This window comes from Carettochelys insculpta, chromosome 29 (genome assembly GCF_033958435.1).
Source record: "Carettochelys insculpta isolate YL-2023 chromosome 29, ASM3395843v1, whole genome shotgun sequence".
Taxonomy (NCBI): domain Eukaryota; kingdom Metazoa; phylum Chordata; order Testudines; family Carettochelyidae; genus Carettochelys; species Carettochelys insculpta.
Genome location: NC_134165.1, coordinates 5,067,201 through 5,083,948, shown reverse-complemented (window position 1 = coordinate 5,083,948; position 16,748 = coordinate 5,067,201). Strand labels below are relative to the sequence as shown.

The following is a 16,748-nucleotide window of genomic DNA, read 5'->3' as shown; positions in this document are numbered from 1 at the left end:
AGGACTCCAGGGGTCCACTCACAGTGGGAGTGTATCCTAGTGATTACCCCCAGGGCTGCCAGTCCAGGATTTCTGGATTTTATCCCTACCTCCTTAAGGAAGTGGGAGCCTAGTGGAGACATTCGAGGGGCTGACAGTCAAAACGCCTGTATTCTGGCCCTGGCTGCTCCCTTTGAAGGCTGTCACGTTGCTGCTTTGTGCCTCAGTTTCCCCACCTGTTACCATGCACATAACAGTAGCAACCCGGCTCCTGGCCAGGAAGGAGAATCAGCTGAGCTAGGCAGCATCTTTCTACCCACTGGCTGACGGGTCACTGACTTTTCATCAGCCGCCTTTGTTTACCAGAGCTAAGCTGGGGTCCCTCCCGAGAAACCCAGCCTCACAAAGCTGGGCACCAGCCCCACGCTGTTCACCCTGCCGCCTGGGCAGCTGTTGGCAAGGGGGCCAGAGCCCCAAGTGGTGTATGCCACCCCATGGCTCCACATTGAGTTCTGGCCAGCTGAGGGTCTGCTTCCTCCACCCTCGGCTCTGGTGCAGGGTGGCTGGGGACCCCACCCCTCAACCATGCCCCGTGGTGTTCAGGCTAGCTCTGAAACTAGACGTGGTCCCGGCGCGGGGGGCACAGCCAGCCCCACGCCATGTAGCTCAACTGCTAGGGCAGCCCACCCCAGCCCTCTGGGCAACTCACCCCGCTCCAGACCGGGCAGGCTGCACCGTTCCAAATTCTTTTCTTTCTTTAGATCCGGGTTCCCCCTCCCTCCCCGTCACAGTGCCCCCCACTTCCCAGGCCCTCCAAAGTCGATACCCTGTCCGCCAGGAATCTCTGCTCAATAACAGAGATGAATCGCCCATGACTGCAGCTGACCTCGGAAGCGAGTGTTGATTTTCATTCTCCAGCCAACAGCCTGTTACAAATTTATTCTTTCTTCTTTCTTTCTTTCTCTCTCTCTGTCTTTCTCTCTCTCTCTCTCTCTCGTTCTATTGCTCGCTTGCTCTCTCGACCCTCCTCTCCTCCCCCCACTTGCCCAAATCTCGCTCCCCTCCCTGCTCCCCCCCCCAGTATTCGTTTGCCCGGGGACCCTACAGAAGGTGCTGGAGGCCACGTCCACCCACGAATCGGAGCATCAGTCAGGCGCCTGGTGCAAAGACCCACTGCAAGCGGGTGACCGGATTTACGTCATGCCGTGGATCCCCTACCGGACGGACACGCTGACCGAGTACGCCTCATGGGAGGACTACGTGGGGGCCCGCCACACCACCACTTACCGGCTGCCCAACCGTGTGGACGGCACCGGCTTTGTGGTGTACGACGGGGCCGTTTTCTACAACAAGGAGCGGACACGCAACATCATCAAGTACGACCTGCGGACCCGCATCAAGAGCGGCGAGACGGTGATCAACACGGCCAACTACCACGACACCTCGCCCTACCGCTGGGGGGGCAAGACCGATATTGACCTGGCGGTGGACGAGAACGGGCTGTGGGTCATCTACGCCACCGAGGGCAACAACGGGCGGCTGGTGGTGAGCCAGCTCAACCCCTACACCCTGCGCTTCGAGGGCACCTGGGAGACTGGCTACGACAAACGCTCGGCCTCCAACGCCTTCATGGTGTGCGGGGTGCTGTACGTGGTGCGCTCGGTCTACGTGGATGACGACAGCGAGGCTGCTGGCAACCGTGTGGACTATGCCTTCAACACCAACCTCAACCGGGAGGAGCCTGTCTCGCTGGCCTTCCCCAACCCCTACCAGTACGTCTCCTCCGTGGACTACAACCCCCGGGACAACCAGCTCTACGTCTGGAACAACTACTTCGTGGTGCGCTACGCCCTGGAGTTCGGGCCCCCCGACCCTAGCACGGGTGAGCGCCAGGGTCGCCCCTTGGCCAGCCCCACGCCCCACCTGGGGCAAGAGATGAGCAGGGACAGCCACCTTCAACGGTGGGGTCATAGCCCAGCCCCACCAGTGAGGTAACCAAAATGGCCGCTCTCCTCAGGTGAGCAGACCAAAATGGCTGCTCTCCTCAGGTGGGAGTCGCAGCCTTTCAGTGGCTGGAGAATTAAGGGGGAGGCTCATGGAGCATTTGGGGTGTGCTGGGGAGGGCTTCTGTTGGGGGAAGGGACATGCTCAGAGCTCTGTGTGGGGCTCAGGGAGGACTCAGTAGACCATGAGGGGACCCAGCTCTGGCTCTGGGAGTGGGGTGGAGTCTAACGCTTGCGGGGAGCTGGGGGTCAGTTCTGTCCCCACCCCGGGAGGGAAGTGAGGCCTAGTGAGCAGGGAGTCCCTCAGGAGAGGTCTTCCAGGAAGGGGCAGAGATAATGGGGACAAAGGAGCTCTGTGGGGGAGGAGCAGAGACCCCCCCGATTCCAGTGTGGGGCAGAGAGGCCTGTGAATAGGTGGGGCAGAGCCAGCTGCCTACCAACACGGGGCAGAGGGCCTTCAAGGGTGGGACGGGTCTTCTCAAGCTCCTTGGGGTGCTGGGCAAGTCCCCATACATCACCTCCTGCTCCCATCAGTTTCTGGGGTGGCAGGGTCCCCGCTGGGGTGGTAATGCCAAGTTCCCTATGGCCGGGCCCTGCTGGACAAGTGCCTGCTGGGGCTTATTCTCTGCCGTGGGTGGTTAATGAACTGATTAACAGCTCTTGTTCTTCCTGTCCCTGCTGGGGCTGCAGCCCCCCATCCCCACCCTGCTTTGTACATGCAGGATGGGGGGGGCATGTCTCTTAAGGGCTCCCCGGCCAGCCCCTCTCAAGGGAGCCCTGGCTGGGGGTGGGGGTGTCAGGCTGAACTGGGACGGCCTTGAGATGTACAACGGGGAGCTGAATGCAGGAGCTGAGTCCGGATTGGGGTGTTCCAGGCAGGGCGGGGCAGAGTGGGAGGGTCCAGCAGCTCTTGGGAGAAGTGGGAGCAGAGAGACACTTCCCAGCTGGAGGCCCCTCCATGGCTCTGGACCTGGGGCCACTGGAGGGAGGTGCCCCAGCCTCTCCCCTTGGTGCCTGCTGGAGGGAAACCCCCAGCCCCCCCCCCATCCTGCGCCATATGCAAAAGGAGACACAGAGGGGGAGGTGCCAGGTGCATTCTGTGGGTCACAGGGCTGGGGCACCCTCAGCAGCCCCCTCACTCTTGGGGGTGGGGTTCGATAGCACCCTGGGAGGGCTGCTTCCAAGGGGGGGCGTCACAGCCTGGCCCCACCAATGGGGAAGCAAAATGTGTGTTCTCCTCAGGAAAGGGGGTGCAGCCCTTGAGAACTTGGGGGCCTACAGGGGCAAGGGGGTGGCTGGAGAGGACTTCACAGGACTCGGAGTTCTATGTGAGGTTCCAGGGTTGGAGGGTCTCGGGGGTCCTGTAAAGGGGCCTTCAGGGAGCTGTGGGGGGATCTCAGAGAGCCAAACTCATGGGGGGCTCTGTAGGCCCAGAGGAGGCTGTAGTGGAGTCTGTGGGTTGGGGGGAAATGGGGGGGTCACTCTCATGGGGGGGGGTCTCTCAAGGGGCCTGGGGGTGTGGTGGTGGGAGGGCTGCGTAGGGGGAGGCTCTCGGGTGTGGGAGGTGCCAGCAGGAGGGAGTGGGAAGGGTTACCGGGGGGCATATGGGCACCAGAGGGGTGCGTGGGGGAATGGGGTGTTTGCAAAGGGAGGGGGAGCCAGGAGTGTGCACGGGGTCAATGAAGCCAGGGGTGTCCAGGCTGGGGGTTCCCAGGGCGGTGGATGGGGACCTGGGGGAGGCCCAGGGACATAGGAGGGTGGGGGACTGGGGTGTCCTCAGTGATAGGAGGGCGTATTTGGGGGGTCCCAGTGATAGAGGGAGGGAGCAGGACTCTGGAGAGGGCTCAGGGACGTAGGGAGTGTGGAGGACTCCGGGCGGGGGCAGGTTCCAGGGACCTAGGGGGGGGCGTCGGGGCATCTAACGCTCCTTCCTCTCACCCCAGGCCCCGTCACCTCCACGCCGCTCAGCACCACCACCACAGTGCGCCCCACCACTGTCACCACCACGGCCTCGCCTGCCTCCACCACCACGGCGCGCAGGGCTCCCCTCACCACCCACCCCGTCGGCGCCATCAACCAGAAGGGCACAGAGCTGCACCCCATCACCGTCGCCTCCCCCAGCACCCGCAAGCCCCCCGCCTCCAACCAGCACGTCTCCCCGGAGCTCTTCTGCGAGCCCAAGGAGGTGCGGCGGGTCCAGTGGCCAGCCACACAGCAGGGCATGCTGGTGGAGCGGCCCTGCCCCAAGGGCACCAGAGGTAACGGGCACCAGGTGGAGTGGCAGGGCGCCGTGCCCCCTCAGAGCCTGACGGCCGGCCTGGAAGAAGAGGAGAGTGGGGACCAGTGGGTAGAGCGGGGGGGCGGGTGCCAGGACTCCTGGGTTCCCCCCGTTTCACTGAACAGCATGTGGCCGAGTCTGCCCCATGAGTTGCCCTGTCCCCACAGCTCCCTGGCTCTGTGCCGCTGTGCTGGAGCAGGGGGCGGTTCCCAGTGCTGCAGTGCTTATCTGTTTGGATGTGGGGGGAAACCTCAGGCTGGGGCTGTAGTTGTGGCTGGGGGGGGACAAGACCCCTGAGTCTTCTGCCTGCTGTGGGAACGCTCCCTCCCCTCATCGCCACAGTAGGGTCTTTATATCCTCCGCCGGCCTGGCCCCTAGAGAGTAACATGGCCACCCAAGGTGGGGACCTCCTGAGCAGAGCCCCCCAAAAGTCCATGTACCCCTTCGCGGCTGTGGATGGGCCCGGTCTACACTCGGGTGTCTGGGGCTGGGCCCCCCCCGGCCATCTCCCTTCTCCGCCTCCCTCTCTGCCCACAGGAATCGCTTCCTTCCAGTGCCTGCCGTCCCTGGGGATCTGGAACCCACGTGGCCCCGACCTCAGCAACTGCACCAGCCCCTGGGTCAACCAGGTAGCCCAGAAGGTACTGCAGCCCCCCCATTCCCCCCGCCTTCCCCCGTGCCCACCATACCTCGCACGCCCCCTGCACTCTGCTTTGGGGGGCGTCCCATCCTCTAGAGCGAGACCAGGGCCTGGCTGGCAGCTGCAGGAGGCCTGGTTCATACCCTGGGCGTCCTGGCAGGCTGCACGTACCCTGCAGGGGAGGCGCGGGGGACACTCGGGCCCTGTGTGGGAAGAACTGGGCCTGGCACCCGGCTCCCTGGGGCTGATCCCTTTCCCCCCACTCAACCTGGCAGATCAAGAGTGGGGAGAACGCGGCCAACATTGCCAGCGAGCTGGCACGGCACACGCGGGGGCCCATCTACGCTGGCGATGTCAGCTCCTCCGTCAAACTCATGGAGCAGCTGCTGGACATACTGGATGCTCAGCTGCAGGCGCTGCGCCCCATCGAGAGGGAGTCGGCCGGCAAGAACTACAACAAGGTACAGACAGCTGGGCTCTCTCCCCAGCTCTGGGACGGAAGTAGGGGCCGGTGGTTAGAGCAGGGCTGCTGAGACGCAGGGCTCCTGGGCTCCTGTGCTGACAGTGACCTTGGGAGAGTCATTTCACCACTCTGAGCCTCAGTTTCCCCAGCTGAAATAGAGGATAATGCTATCCAGGCAACAGGCTGTGGGGAGGAGTCCATCCAGGTTTGCTTTGGGGCATCCAGGTTGGGATACCCTAGCAGGTTTATGTGGCTAACCCTCCAGGGGGGAGCCCTATGGTGTCTCCTCCGCCCAATGTGCCAGGTGGTCTCTCAAAGGTCTCACAGAGAATGGTCCCTTCGGGACAGCTCCTTCGCGTCCTTTGGGTCCTCTGGGCCAGCCCCTGCAGCGTCCCCATGTGGGGCCAGTTCCGTGTGATATCATCTTGACTTCTTAAAGGTGTCGTTGTGGTGTACGACAATGTGAGAGGCCTTTTTGGGTTGTCATGTGTTGCTGTGGTGGGCTGGTGTCCACAAGTGACATCATCACATGTCACAGCAAGGTCCCTATTGGTGAGGTCATCACATGGGGCCATGCCATGCCAGGATGTTGTCCTCCTGTGATGTCATCACCTGGGGCCATGATAGGACGGTACCCTCCAGTGCTGTCATCACAAGGTGCTGTGACAGGATGATGCCCTCCTGTGATGTCATAACATGTCATGGGGACACAATGTTTCCTACTGGGGCCGCTGACATTAAGTCATGATACACTGACAGGTTTGATGACATTACATCATGCCGTGTGATAACGCCTCATACGATGTTAGCCTGATGATGTTCACCTTGGGATCTTATCCCACTGGGCTACAATCTGCTCTCCCGCCCTCGCTGGGGCCAGCCCTTCTGGGCCTTGCTATGGATGCTCCCTTCGGGGTGGGGGGTCATTCTTCTCCCCAGCCTGCTGGCTTTTGAAATCCTGGGCCCTGCTCCTCACTTAAGGGGTCACGGGGGTGGTGGTGACAAGCCCCATTTTACACCACCAGTTACCCTGTGGGTACTGCAGGGGTGGGCAGAGTAAAACCCACAACTAGAGGCAAACATCCCCCACACCCTGCGGAGGCTCACAAAGCCTGGCTGCCTCCCACCGCCCCAGCCGGAGGCTGCCTGCCAGCGTGTCTCTGTGCTCCCCGTGGGCCAGGGGATCTCTGCGCACTGGCCCCACCTCCACACAGCTTCCAGTGGCCAGGAACCAGCCCCTGGGAGCTGCTGGGGCAGTGCTTGCAGCACACAGATGCACTGCCCCCTACCCCTGAGGAGTGTATGGAACCAAACTTGGCAGCAGCAACTCATGGCTTTGAGTGGAGTGGGGCCACCACGATATGTAGGTGTAACCACCCACAGGCAGACTCAAACCTGGGACCTCCAGAACTTGTTCTCAGGGCCCCTACAGTCTGAGCTGGTGCTCAGCTAGTGCTGTAGAGGAGACTTGTTCTTTTGCTGGGTAAGTGGTCCAGGCGTCCCTACGCAGGACAGTGACCCACATTGAGCAGGTGTGTGGGGTACACAGGCAGCCTGTCTGAGCGCCCCACTGCACTGTCAGGCGGGAGCCGCATATATTAAGAGCCTCCCAACCAGGGTTCCCCCTAATTTTTTCCATCCATGGGCAGAATAAAGTTTGTTATGCGCACCAAGGTGTGTGTTTATGCGTACCACCCAGAGAAACCAATGGCCAGTGACTGACTGACACCGGGGCTGGCAGGGAGCTCATTCGGGAAGTGTAGATTTGACTACACTTTGGCCCTGAGTGCTGGGATCTGGCTCTGACCGTTCCTTCTTATCTGTCCCCTGCTTCCCTCCCTGCTCTGGGTGTCGCGTGCCTGGGGCCTTCAGATGCACAAGCGGGAGCGGACCTGTAAGGACTACATCAAGGTGAGTGGGGGACTTCCTGGGCTCCCCACATGGAACCAGCCCTGCAGCTAGACCTGAACAAACACCACAGAGGGGCAGACAGTTACGGGGCTCTTGGCCCCAAGAGCTCCTTTCTCTGACACTGTGTGGCTATCGACTTAACTGGCTTCAGGAGGGTTACTCCAGATTTACACCAGGGACATGGTGGGGAGCTGGGTCTAATGGATTAGCCCTGGATTTGCACCAAGGAGTGAGAGGGGAATTGGTCTCAGTAGGGATACTCCAGATTTACACCAGGGCATGAGTTTACTCTGGATTTACACCCCAGAGTAAGAGTGGAATTGTGCAGGATCCTGGGGTACACCCTGGAGGTGTGGGACAGCTGAGTGCCCTTAACTTCTCAGCCCGGGTTGTCTCACGCAGTGCTGTGCCAGTGACATGCACAAACTCCTCCAGGCTCTGTGATCCCTCGGCTGTCAGCCTAAGAAATTGCCTGAATGGCTCCCTGCGCCACTCCTGACTTTTCCAGAGAAAGGCAGCAGCCTGCCATCCCAGCCCCCGGCCTTGCACCCCAAGAAAGACACTGTCTGACACTGATCGAGGCTCCCTCGGACAGCGCAAACTCGTTGATTTCTTTGCCGCACGGACAAAAGCGTAGTGGACGTGAACGTCCCTTGTTAATCTGAGCTGAGATTCCCCAAGGACGTCAACGAAAATCGCCCTGTTCTTGGTAACATATAAAACCAATTTGCAATGCACAGAAGGACAGGTTGCAAGTGGCTGTAAGAAGCAATTGGTGGCTACGTCTACACAGCAGCATTAGGTTGGAATAAGCTATTCCAAAAGAGATTTTCCAGACCTGCTTATTTTGAAGTGACGCGGCTATGCACAAAATGAGCGAAGCGAGTATCCAGACACAATAGAGCCTATTTCGAAAGCGAGCCATTGGACACGCTGTGGCTTATTTCAAAATAGCCCCTGTTCTGTGTCTACACAGCCCCTGTTTCGAAATAGGCACTATTCGCAGAATCACAGGGCTGGAAGGGACCTCAGCAGGTCATCTAGTCCAGCCCCCTGCTTCAAGCAGGATCAACCCCCACTAAGTCATCCCAGCCAGGACCTTGTCCAGCCGGGACTTAAAAACCTCAAGGGATGGAAAATCCACCACCTTTCTAGGCAACGCATTCCAATGCTTCACCACCCGCCTGGTGAAGCAGTTTTTCCTAATATCTAACCTGCACCTCTCCATCTTCAACTTCAGACCATTACTCCTTGTTCTGCCATCTGACACCACTGAGAACAGTTATTCACCCTCATTTTTAGAGCTCCCCAGCGGGAAGTTGAAGGCTGCTATTAAATCACCCCTAAGTCTTCTCTTCTGTAAACTAAACAAGCCCAAATCTCTCAGCCTATCCTCATAGGTATGCTCCAGACCCCTTGTGCTCCAAACCCTCCTACAGAGTTTGCAGTTCAAAATAAGACATCTGCTCGTATTAATGTTATTATTATTATTAAAACTAATTTCAAAATAGCAGTTGTATTGTGTAGCCGCTTGCACAGTTATTTCGAAGTGGCGGCCATTATTCTGAAATAACTTTGCCGTGTAGCTGTAGCCATAGGGGTCCAAGTTGTTTACTAAGAAATAAAAATAAATCATCCGTCTGAAGATTAAGCAGGATTGGAACCAAGCTGTCTGTCCCCTTAGAAGGTGTTACGCCTGCTCACAGGTCTCGGTACTCAGACTCCAGTCGCTTCCAGCTTGGGACCGATCTCCCCAGTTCAGTGTCCATCTTCCAGGTGCTGAGATCTGGGGGACAGGAGAAGCCAAGTGAGGATGTCATTGTCCCTTTTTTTATGCTTTTGGCCTGCCTCTAGAAAGATCCTTGCCCTGACATGGGGGTCAGGCAACTCCTATGGCTCAGGACGCCCCATCTCCCAACACAGGGGGTAGTGGCTGAGCAGCAGTACAGCGGAAAGGGACCTAGGGTTATGGTGGATGAAAGGCTGGATATGAGTAAACAGTGCACCCTGGTATGGGATATGAGGGTGCATTAGAAGGAGCATTGTGAGCAGATCTAGAGAAGTGGTTGTTCCCCTCTATGCGGCACTGGTGAGGCCACGTCTGGAATATTGTGTCCAGTTTTGAGCCCCCCAGTATAAAAAGGACGTGGATGTGCTGGAGCAGGTTCCATGGAGGACAACAAAAATGATTAAAGGGCTGGAGCACATGACCTATGAGGAGAGGCTGAGGGATTTGGGCTTGTTTAGTTTACAGAAGAGAAGAGTGAGGGGTGATTTGATAGCAGCCTTCAACTTCCTGAAGGGGAGCTCAAAAGAGGTTGGCGAGAGGCTTTTCTCAGTGGTGACAGATGGCAGAACAAGGAGCAATGGTCTGAAGTTACAGAGGGAGAGGTCTAGTTTGGATATTAGGAAAAACTACTTCACCAGAAGGGTGGTGAAGCACTGGGATGCGTTGCCTGGAGAGGTGGTGGAATCTCCATCCCTAGAGGTTTTTAAGTCCTGGTTTGACAAAGCCTTGGCTGGGATGACTTAGTGGGGGTTGATCCTGCTTTGGGCAGGGGGCTGGACTAGACGACCTTCTGAGGTCCCTTCCAGCCCTAGGATTCTGTGACTCTATAGGTACCCTCTCTTAGAAGCCTCTGGGACAGTGGGGTCATCAACACTAGTCTGGCCAGTGATGGCTGCATGGTTGTTATGACTGATTGATTGGCCATGGGTGTCTCACTGCCTCATGGTGCATTTCTGTAGCTCATACAGCAACATCTCATGACCTTTCCTAGCATGGCCAAAATCAATGACCACCAAATGAAACTTCTTTGGTGATCCCTCCTAAGAACGTAAGAACAGCCACGCTGGGTCAGACCAAAGGCCCATCTAACCCAGAGTCCTGTCTGCCGACAGCGGCCAAAGCCAGATGCCCCAGAGGGAGTGAACAGAACAGGGAATCACCAAAGCGATCCCTCTCCTGTCATCCATTTCCAGCCTCTGACAGACAGAGGCCCAGGGACTCCATTCCTATCCGGCCTGACTAATAGGTCTTGGTCCTCACAGCCTCCTCTGGCGAGGAGTTCCACAGGCCAACCGTGCGCTGCATGAATTAAAACGTCCTTTTGTTGGTTGGAAACCTGCCCATTCATTTCATGGGGTGGTCCCTGGGTCTTTTGTTAGGGGAACAAGTCAATAATTCTTCCTTTTTCCCTTTTTCCACGCCCGTCATGGTTTTATAGACCTCTGTCCTATCCCCCCTTAGCCTCCTTCATGAGGCCTATTGCACAAAACAGGCCCAAACCTACGCTGGTGGTGACTGGGATGGGGAGGGCCCTATTTTGGGGTACAGAGTGTCACAGGAACTGGGGAACTCGTCGTTCTCCCAGCCCCAGCTTGGCAGAGGTAGATCCTGGTTCCAGGATGACCTCGTGGCTGTGGAGGAGGTGGCGAAACACCTCTTCGCCCACCTAGCCCTGAGGAAGCAGCTCCAGGAGGGGTGGGGGAGGCAGCAGAGCAGGCGTTCGGGGAGGGGGGCGGGGAAGGGGGACTGCAGCTGCAGAGAGGCGCTTGCCCCATCCAAGGAAACTCCAAGGTCTGTCTGAGAATCTCAGTCGGCTCCCAGCCCCAGGTGCAGGGTCCGGGGTGGAGCTAAACCACGTCCCCGCCCTCCTCCCCAGGCCGTGGTGGAGACTGTGGACAATCTGCTGCGCCCAGAGGCGCTGGAGTCGTGGAAGGACATGAACGCAACAGAGCAGGTCCACACAGCCACCATGCTGCTGGACATCCTGGAGGAGGGCGCCTTCCTGCTGGCTGATAATGTCAAGGAGCCGGCCCGCTTCGTCACCACCCGGCAGAATGTGGGTGAGTGGTCTCCTCCCACCGGGACTCATGGGTTCTCCAGGGAATGGCTCGGTGGGGGACCCCCATTCTCTGCACGGCAACGGCGAGTCCGATTACTGGCTGGGGACCAGGTGTTTGTCAGTGCAAATTCCATCCCCATGCAGGGCAGATGGGTGTGCAATGCGTGCAAAAGAGATGTGCGTGCAGGAGGGACACGTGCTACATGGGTGCAAGGTGGATGTGCATGCTAGATGGGTGCGTGGGCAGGACGAATGTGCACGTGGCGGGTGTATCTGCAGGAGGATGCCTGTGAATGAGAGTTGTGTTCTGGACGGATACAAGTGTGAGGTGGGGGTGTGCAACACATGGGTAGAACCGACGTGTGTGCCATGCATGTGTGGGACAGGTGTTGGGGGGCATGAATGTTCAGGAGCTGCATTTGCAGGGTGGATGCAGGTGTGGGATGGCTGCGTGTATGGGGGGATGGGTGTGTATGTGGGAGAGATGCACGTGCATGTGGGCGTGGGATGGGCTTGTGTGCAGATGGACGAACGTGTGACGTGCGGGCTGGAAAGGTGGCCATGTGACACAAGTGTGGGAGGGGGGCATGTGCAGCTCGGATGGATCTGCAAGGTGTGGGGGGTGGTTGTGTGTGCAGGACAGGTGTGTGCACACTGGGCAGCTGTGGAAGTGAGACAGGTGTGTGTGCACGGGGCAGCCGTGGATGTGAGACAGGTGTGTGTGCACAGGGCAGCCGTATATGTGAGACAGGTGTGTGTGCATGGGGCAGCTGTGGATGTGAGACAGGTGTGTAATGCATGTACGGGACGGATGGAAGTGCAGGACAAATGTACATGGGGTGGATGCATGTTCAGGACAGACGTGTGTGGGATGGATGCGTGTGCAGCGTGCGTGTGCAATGTTTGTGTGAAATGGGTGCAGGTGTGATACGGGTGTGTGTCAGGCAAGTCTACGTGTGGGATGGATGTGTGTGCGATGTGCATGTGAGGCAGATGCATGCTCGGGACAGGTGTGTGTGGGATAGGTATGTGTGTGGGACAGCTGTGTGTGCGGGGTGGCCGGGCTGCGTAGCTGCGGCAGTGCATGTGGGATGGATGCATGTGTGGGACAGCTGTGTGCATGGGACACATGCACGTGCTGGATGGCTGTGTGTTGGGGACAGATGTGTGTGCAGGACAGAAGTGTGTGCGAAGTGTGCGGGGTGGACAGGCTGCATGGCCGCGGCAGTGTGTGCGGGACGGATGCGCATGCGGGGCAGCCGGGCTGTGTGGCGGCAGCAACGTGTGCGGGACGGATGCGCCTGCGGGGTGGTCGGGCTGCATGGCGGTGGCAGCGTGTGGGACAGATGCGCCTATGAGGCGGCCGGGCCGCATGGCGGCAGCGTGTGGGACAGATGTGTGTGCAGGGCGGCTGGGCTGCGTGGTGGCGGCAGCTTGTGGGACAGATGCGCCTGTGGGGCGGCCGGGCCGCATGGCGGCAGCGTGTGGGACAGGTGCGCATGCGGGGCGGCCGGGCCACGTGGCGGCAGCGGGCTCATGCCCCTCATGGCTCTCCCCCCGCAGTGCTGGAGGTGACGGTGCTGAACACGGAGGGCCAGGTGCAGGAGCTGGTCTTCCCACAGGAGTACGCCAGCGAGAACTCCATCCAGCTCTCGGCCAAGACTATCAAGCAAAACAGCCGCAATGGTGAGTGGCAGAGCGCTGGCTGGTCCTTGCGCACTGTCCCCCCCACACACCCCAGATGCCGATGAGTTGGGGCCAGACCCTGCCCTGGGGCTGGGCCTGGGAAGTCCCAGGAGACAGAACTAACCAGCCCCCCTCTGCTCCCCAGGGGTGGTCAAGGTGGTCTTCATCCTCTACAACAACCTGGGCTTCTTCCTCTCCACTGAGAACGCCACCATCAAGCTGAGCGGGGAGGCCGGCGCCCCCAGCCCCGCCCTGGTCGTCAACTCCCAGGTCATCGCCGCCTCCATCAACAAGGAGTCCAGCCGCGTCTTCCTCATGGACCCTGTCATCTTCACCCTCTCGCACCTGGAGGTGCGACACGCCCCGCCCACCGCATGCTGTGCTGCTGGGTCCCCCCCCCTGCCCTGGCTGTGCCCTGTCCCTGCAGACACCCCAGCCTGGCCCCAGGGGGCGCTGTGCTGCTGGGTCCCTGCCCTGGCTGTGCCCCTCCCTGCACACACCCCAGCCTGGCCCCAGGGGGCGCTGTGCTGCTGGGTCTCTGCCCCCCTGCCCTGGCTGTGCCCCTCCCTGCACACACCCCAGCCTGGCCCCAGGGGGCGCTGTGCTGCTGGGTCCCTGCCCTGGCTGTGCCCCTCCCTGCACACACCCCAGCCTGGCCCCAGGGGGCGCTGTGCTGCTGGGTCTCTGCCCCCCTGCCCTGGCTGTGCCCCTCCCTGCACACACCCCAGCTTGGCCCCAGGGGGCGCTGTGCTGCTGGGTCCCTGCCCTGGCTGTGCCCTGTCCCTGCAGACACCCCAGCCTGGCCCCAGGGGGCGCTGTGCTGCTGGGTGCCTGGGTCCCTCGGGGGCTCAAGCTCCATCCCCACCTTAGTCGCTGACGACCCCCCCGCCCCCGGCTCCCTTCCCCCCAGGCAAAGAACCACTTCAACGCCAACTGCTCCTTCTGGAACTACTCGGAGCGCTCCATGATGGGCTACTGGTCGACTCAGGGCTGCCGCCTGGTGGAGACCAACAAGACGCACACCACCTGCGCCTGCAGCCACCTCACCAACTTCGCCGTCCTCATGGCGCATCGCGAGATCGTAAGGCCCTCGGCTGGGGGCGGGGCTGGGGGAGCTTCACGGCAGCACTTGGTTTCCTATGCGCTGGGCTGTGCGCTGGGCTGTGTGCTCTGTCCCCCCCTCTGGCGCTGGTCTGTGCGTTGTCCCCCCCCGGCGCTGGTCTGTTCTCTGTCCCCCCCCAGCGCCGGTCTGTGTGCGCTGTCCCCCCCCAGCGCTGGTCTGTGTGCGCTGTCCCCCCCCGGCGCTGGTCTGTGCGTTGTCCCCCCCCGGCGCTGGTCTGTGTGCGCTGTCCCCCATGCCCGGCACTGGTCTGTTCTCTGTCCCCCCCCAGCGCCGGTCTGTGTGCGCTGTCCCCCCCCGGCGCTGGTCTGTTCTCTGTCCCCCCCCGGCGCTGGTCTGTGCGCTGTCCCCCATGCCCGGCACTGGTCTGTTCTCTGTCCCCCCCCAGTGCCGGTCTGTGTGCGCTGTCCCCCCCCGGCACTGGTCTGTTCTCTGTCCCCCCCCGGCGCTGGTCTGTGCGCTGTCCCCCATGCCCGGCACTGGTCTGTTCTCTGTCCCCCCCCAGTGCCGGTCTGTGTGCGCTGTCCCCCCCCGGCGCTGGTCTGTGCGCTGTCCCCCATGCCCGGCACTGGTCTGTTCTCTGTCCCCCCCCAGTGCCGGTCTGTGTGCGCTGTCCCCGCCCAGCGCCGGTCTGTGTGCGCTGTCCCCCCCCGGCGCTGGTCTGTGCGCTGTCCCCCATGCCCGGCACTGGTCTGTTCTCTGTCCCCCCCCAGTGCCGGTCTGTGTGCGCTGTCCCCCCCCGGCGCCGGTCTGTGCGTGCTGTCCCCCCGCCACCCCGCCACCCCGGTGCTGGTCTGTGCGCGCTGTCCCCCCGCCACCCCGCCACCCCCGGTGCCGGTCTGTGCGCGCTGTCCCCCCCCGGTGCCGGTCTGTGCGCGCTGTCACCCCCCGGTGCTGGTCTGTGCACGCTGTACCCCCCCGGCGCTGGTCTGTGCGTTGTCCCCCCCCAGCGCCGGTCTGTGTGCGCTGTCCCCCCGCCACCCCGGTGCTGGTCTGTGCGCGCTGTCCCCCCGCCACCCCGCCACCCCGGTGCTGGTCTGTGCGCGCTGTCCCCCCGCCACCCCCGCCACCCCGGTGCCGGTCTGTGCGCGCTGTCCCCCCCCGGTGCTGGTCTGTGCGCGCTGTCCCCCCCCGGTGCCGGTCTGTGCGCGCTGTCCCCCCCCACCCTGGTGCTGGTTTGTGCACGCTGTCCTCCTCTACTGGCTGGCTGGAGGATAACAGCCTACTGCTGCTTTAGCTCAAGGTGCAGAATGTCCCTGCTCCAACCCCAGCTAGCGGCACCGGCTGGAGCGTGGTGGGACGGCGTCGGAAACAGGAAGGCAGAGCTCTGGGGCAGGGGGGTGTTGGTGGGACAGTAGCCAAAGACTAAATTGTGCGGGTGAGGAGGGGAGTAGGGAGCTGCTGGGGTGCTCTGGCCTGGGGCGGGGTCATCCCCACAGCACAGCAGCCCGGGGGGCCCCCATCCTCAGCCCGCTTCTCCCGTCTCCCCAGTACCAAGGCCGCATCAACGAGCTGCTGCTGTCAGTGATCACGTGGGTGGGCATCGTCATCTCGCTGGTGTGCCTGGCCATCTGCATCTCCACCTTCTGCTTCCTGCGCGGCCTGCAGACCGACCGCAACACCATCCACAAGAACCTCTGCATCAGCCTCTTCCTCGCAGAGCTCCTCTTCCTCATCGGCATCGACAAGACGCAGTACGAGGTGGGGCCCAGCAGGGGGCGCCCTGCTCTGCCTATCCCGCCTGACCCCCAGGCCCCAGTGGGGCAGTGGGGGCGCTGTGCTGCAGGAAGGGCTGAGCAGGCGTTTATTCCAACCCACTCAAAAATTCCCTGGCCGGGTCTTTCACTCCAGTGGGAGATTCTCCACCAAACCCTGGTGTTCACTGTCACATAGCTGTGAGGATCTGAACCACCCCTATGCTCCATCCCAGAGGTGGCTGCATCTCTGCACAGGGCAAGGAATCCCTGTTATAAACAGCCGTAAGTGCCTCACCCCAGAGGCAGCTGCCTCTCAGCACAGGGTGAGGCATCCCTGTATAAACAGCCCCAGTTACCCACCCCAGTAATGGCTGCATCTTAGTACAGGGTGAGGCACCTAAGAACATAAGAATGGCCATTACTGGGTCAGACCAAAGGCCCATCTAGCCCAGCATCCCGTCTGTTGACACCAGCCTGTGCCAGGTGCCCCAGAGGGGGTGGACCGAAGACAATGATCAAGTGACTTGTCTCCGGCCTCCGACAAACAGAGGCCAGAGACACCATTCTTACCCCTGGCTAGTAGCCTTTTATAGACCTATCCTCCATGAATTTATCTACCTCTTCTTCTAACTCTCTTATAGTCCCAGCCTTCACAGCCTCCTCTGGCAGGGAGTTCCACAGGTTGACTGTGCACTGAGTGAAAAAGAACTTTCTTTTATTAGTTTTAAACCTGCTGCCCAGTAATTTCATTTGGTGCCCCTAGTTCTTATATGATATGAACAAGTAAATAACTTTGCTTTATTCACCCTCTCCACACCACTCTTGATTTTATAGACCGCTATCAGATCCCCCCTTAGTCTCCTCTTTTCTAAGCTGAAAAGTCCCAGTCTCTTTAACCTCTGCTCATATGGGACCCATTCCAAACCCCTCATCATTTTAGTTGTCCTTTTCTGAACCTTTTCTAATGCCAAAATATCTTTTTTGAGGTGAGGAGACCACACCTGTATGCAGTATTCAAGATGTGGGCTTACCATAGATTTATAAAGGGACAGTAAAATATTCTTCATTTTATTTTCTATCCCTTTTTAAATAATTCCTACCATCTTATTTGCTTTTTTGACTG

At 60.1% G+C, this 16,748-nt stretch overlaps 1 protein-coding gene across 2 annotated transcripts in view; it reads left to right on the top strand.

Moving 5' to 3' along the window:
- The window catches only part of ADGRL1 (adhesion G protein-coupled receptor L1), a 106,670-nt gene that overhangs the window by 66,600 nt on the left and 23,322 nt on the right, over positions 1-16,748 (top strand). For both annotated transcript variants that reach the window (XM_074979638.1, XM_074979639.1), the window contains exons 5-14: positions 1,061-1,861; positions 3,926-4,240; positions 4,798-4,901; positions 5,176-5,361; positions 7,236-7,274; positions 10,940-11,123; positions 12,686-12,808; positions 12,954-13,159; positions 13,719-13,889; positions 15,420-15,629. In XM_074979638.1, coding sequence (XP_074835739.1) covers positions 1,061-1,861; positions 3,926-4,240; positions 4,798-4,901; positions 5,176-5,361; positions 7,236-7,274; positions 10,940-11,123; positions 12,686-12,808; positions 12,954-13,159; positions 13,719-13,889; positions 15,420-15,629 — 2,339 coding nt within the window. The remainder of the gene's footprint in view (positions 1-1,060; positions 1,862-3,925; positions 4,241-4,797; positions 4,902-5,175; positions 5,362-7,235; positions 7,275-10,939; positions 11,124-12,685; positions 12,809-12,953; positions 13,160-13,718; positions 13,890-15,419; positions 15,630-16,748) is intronic.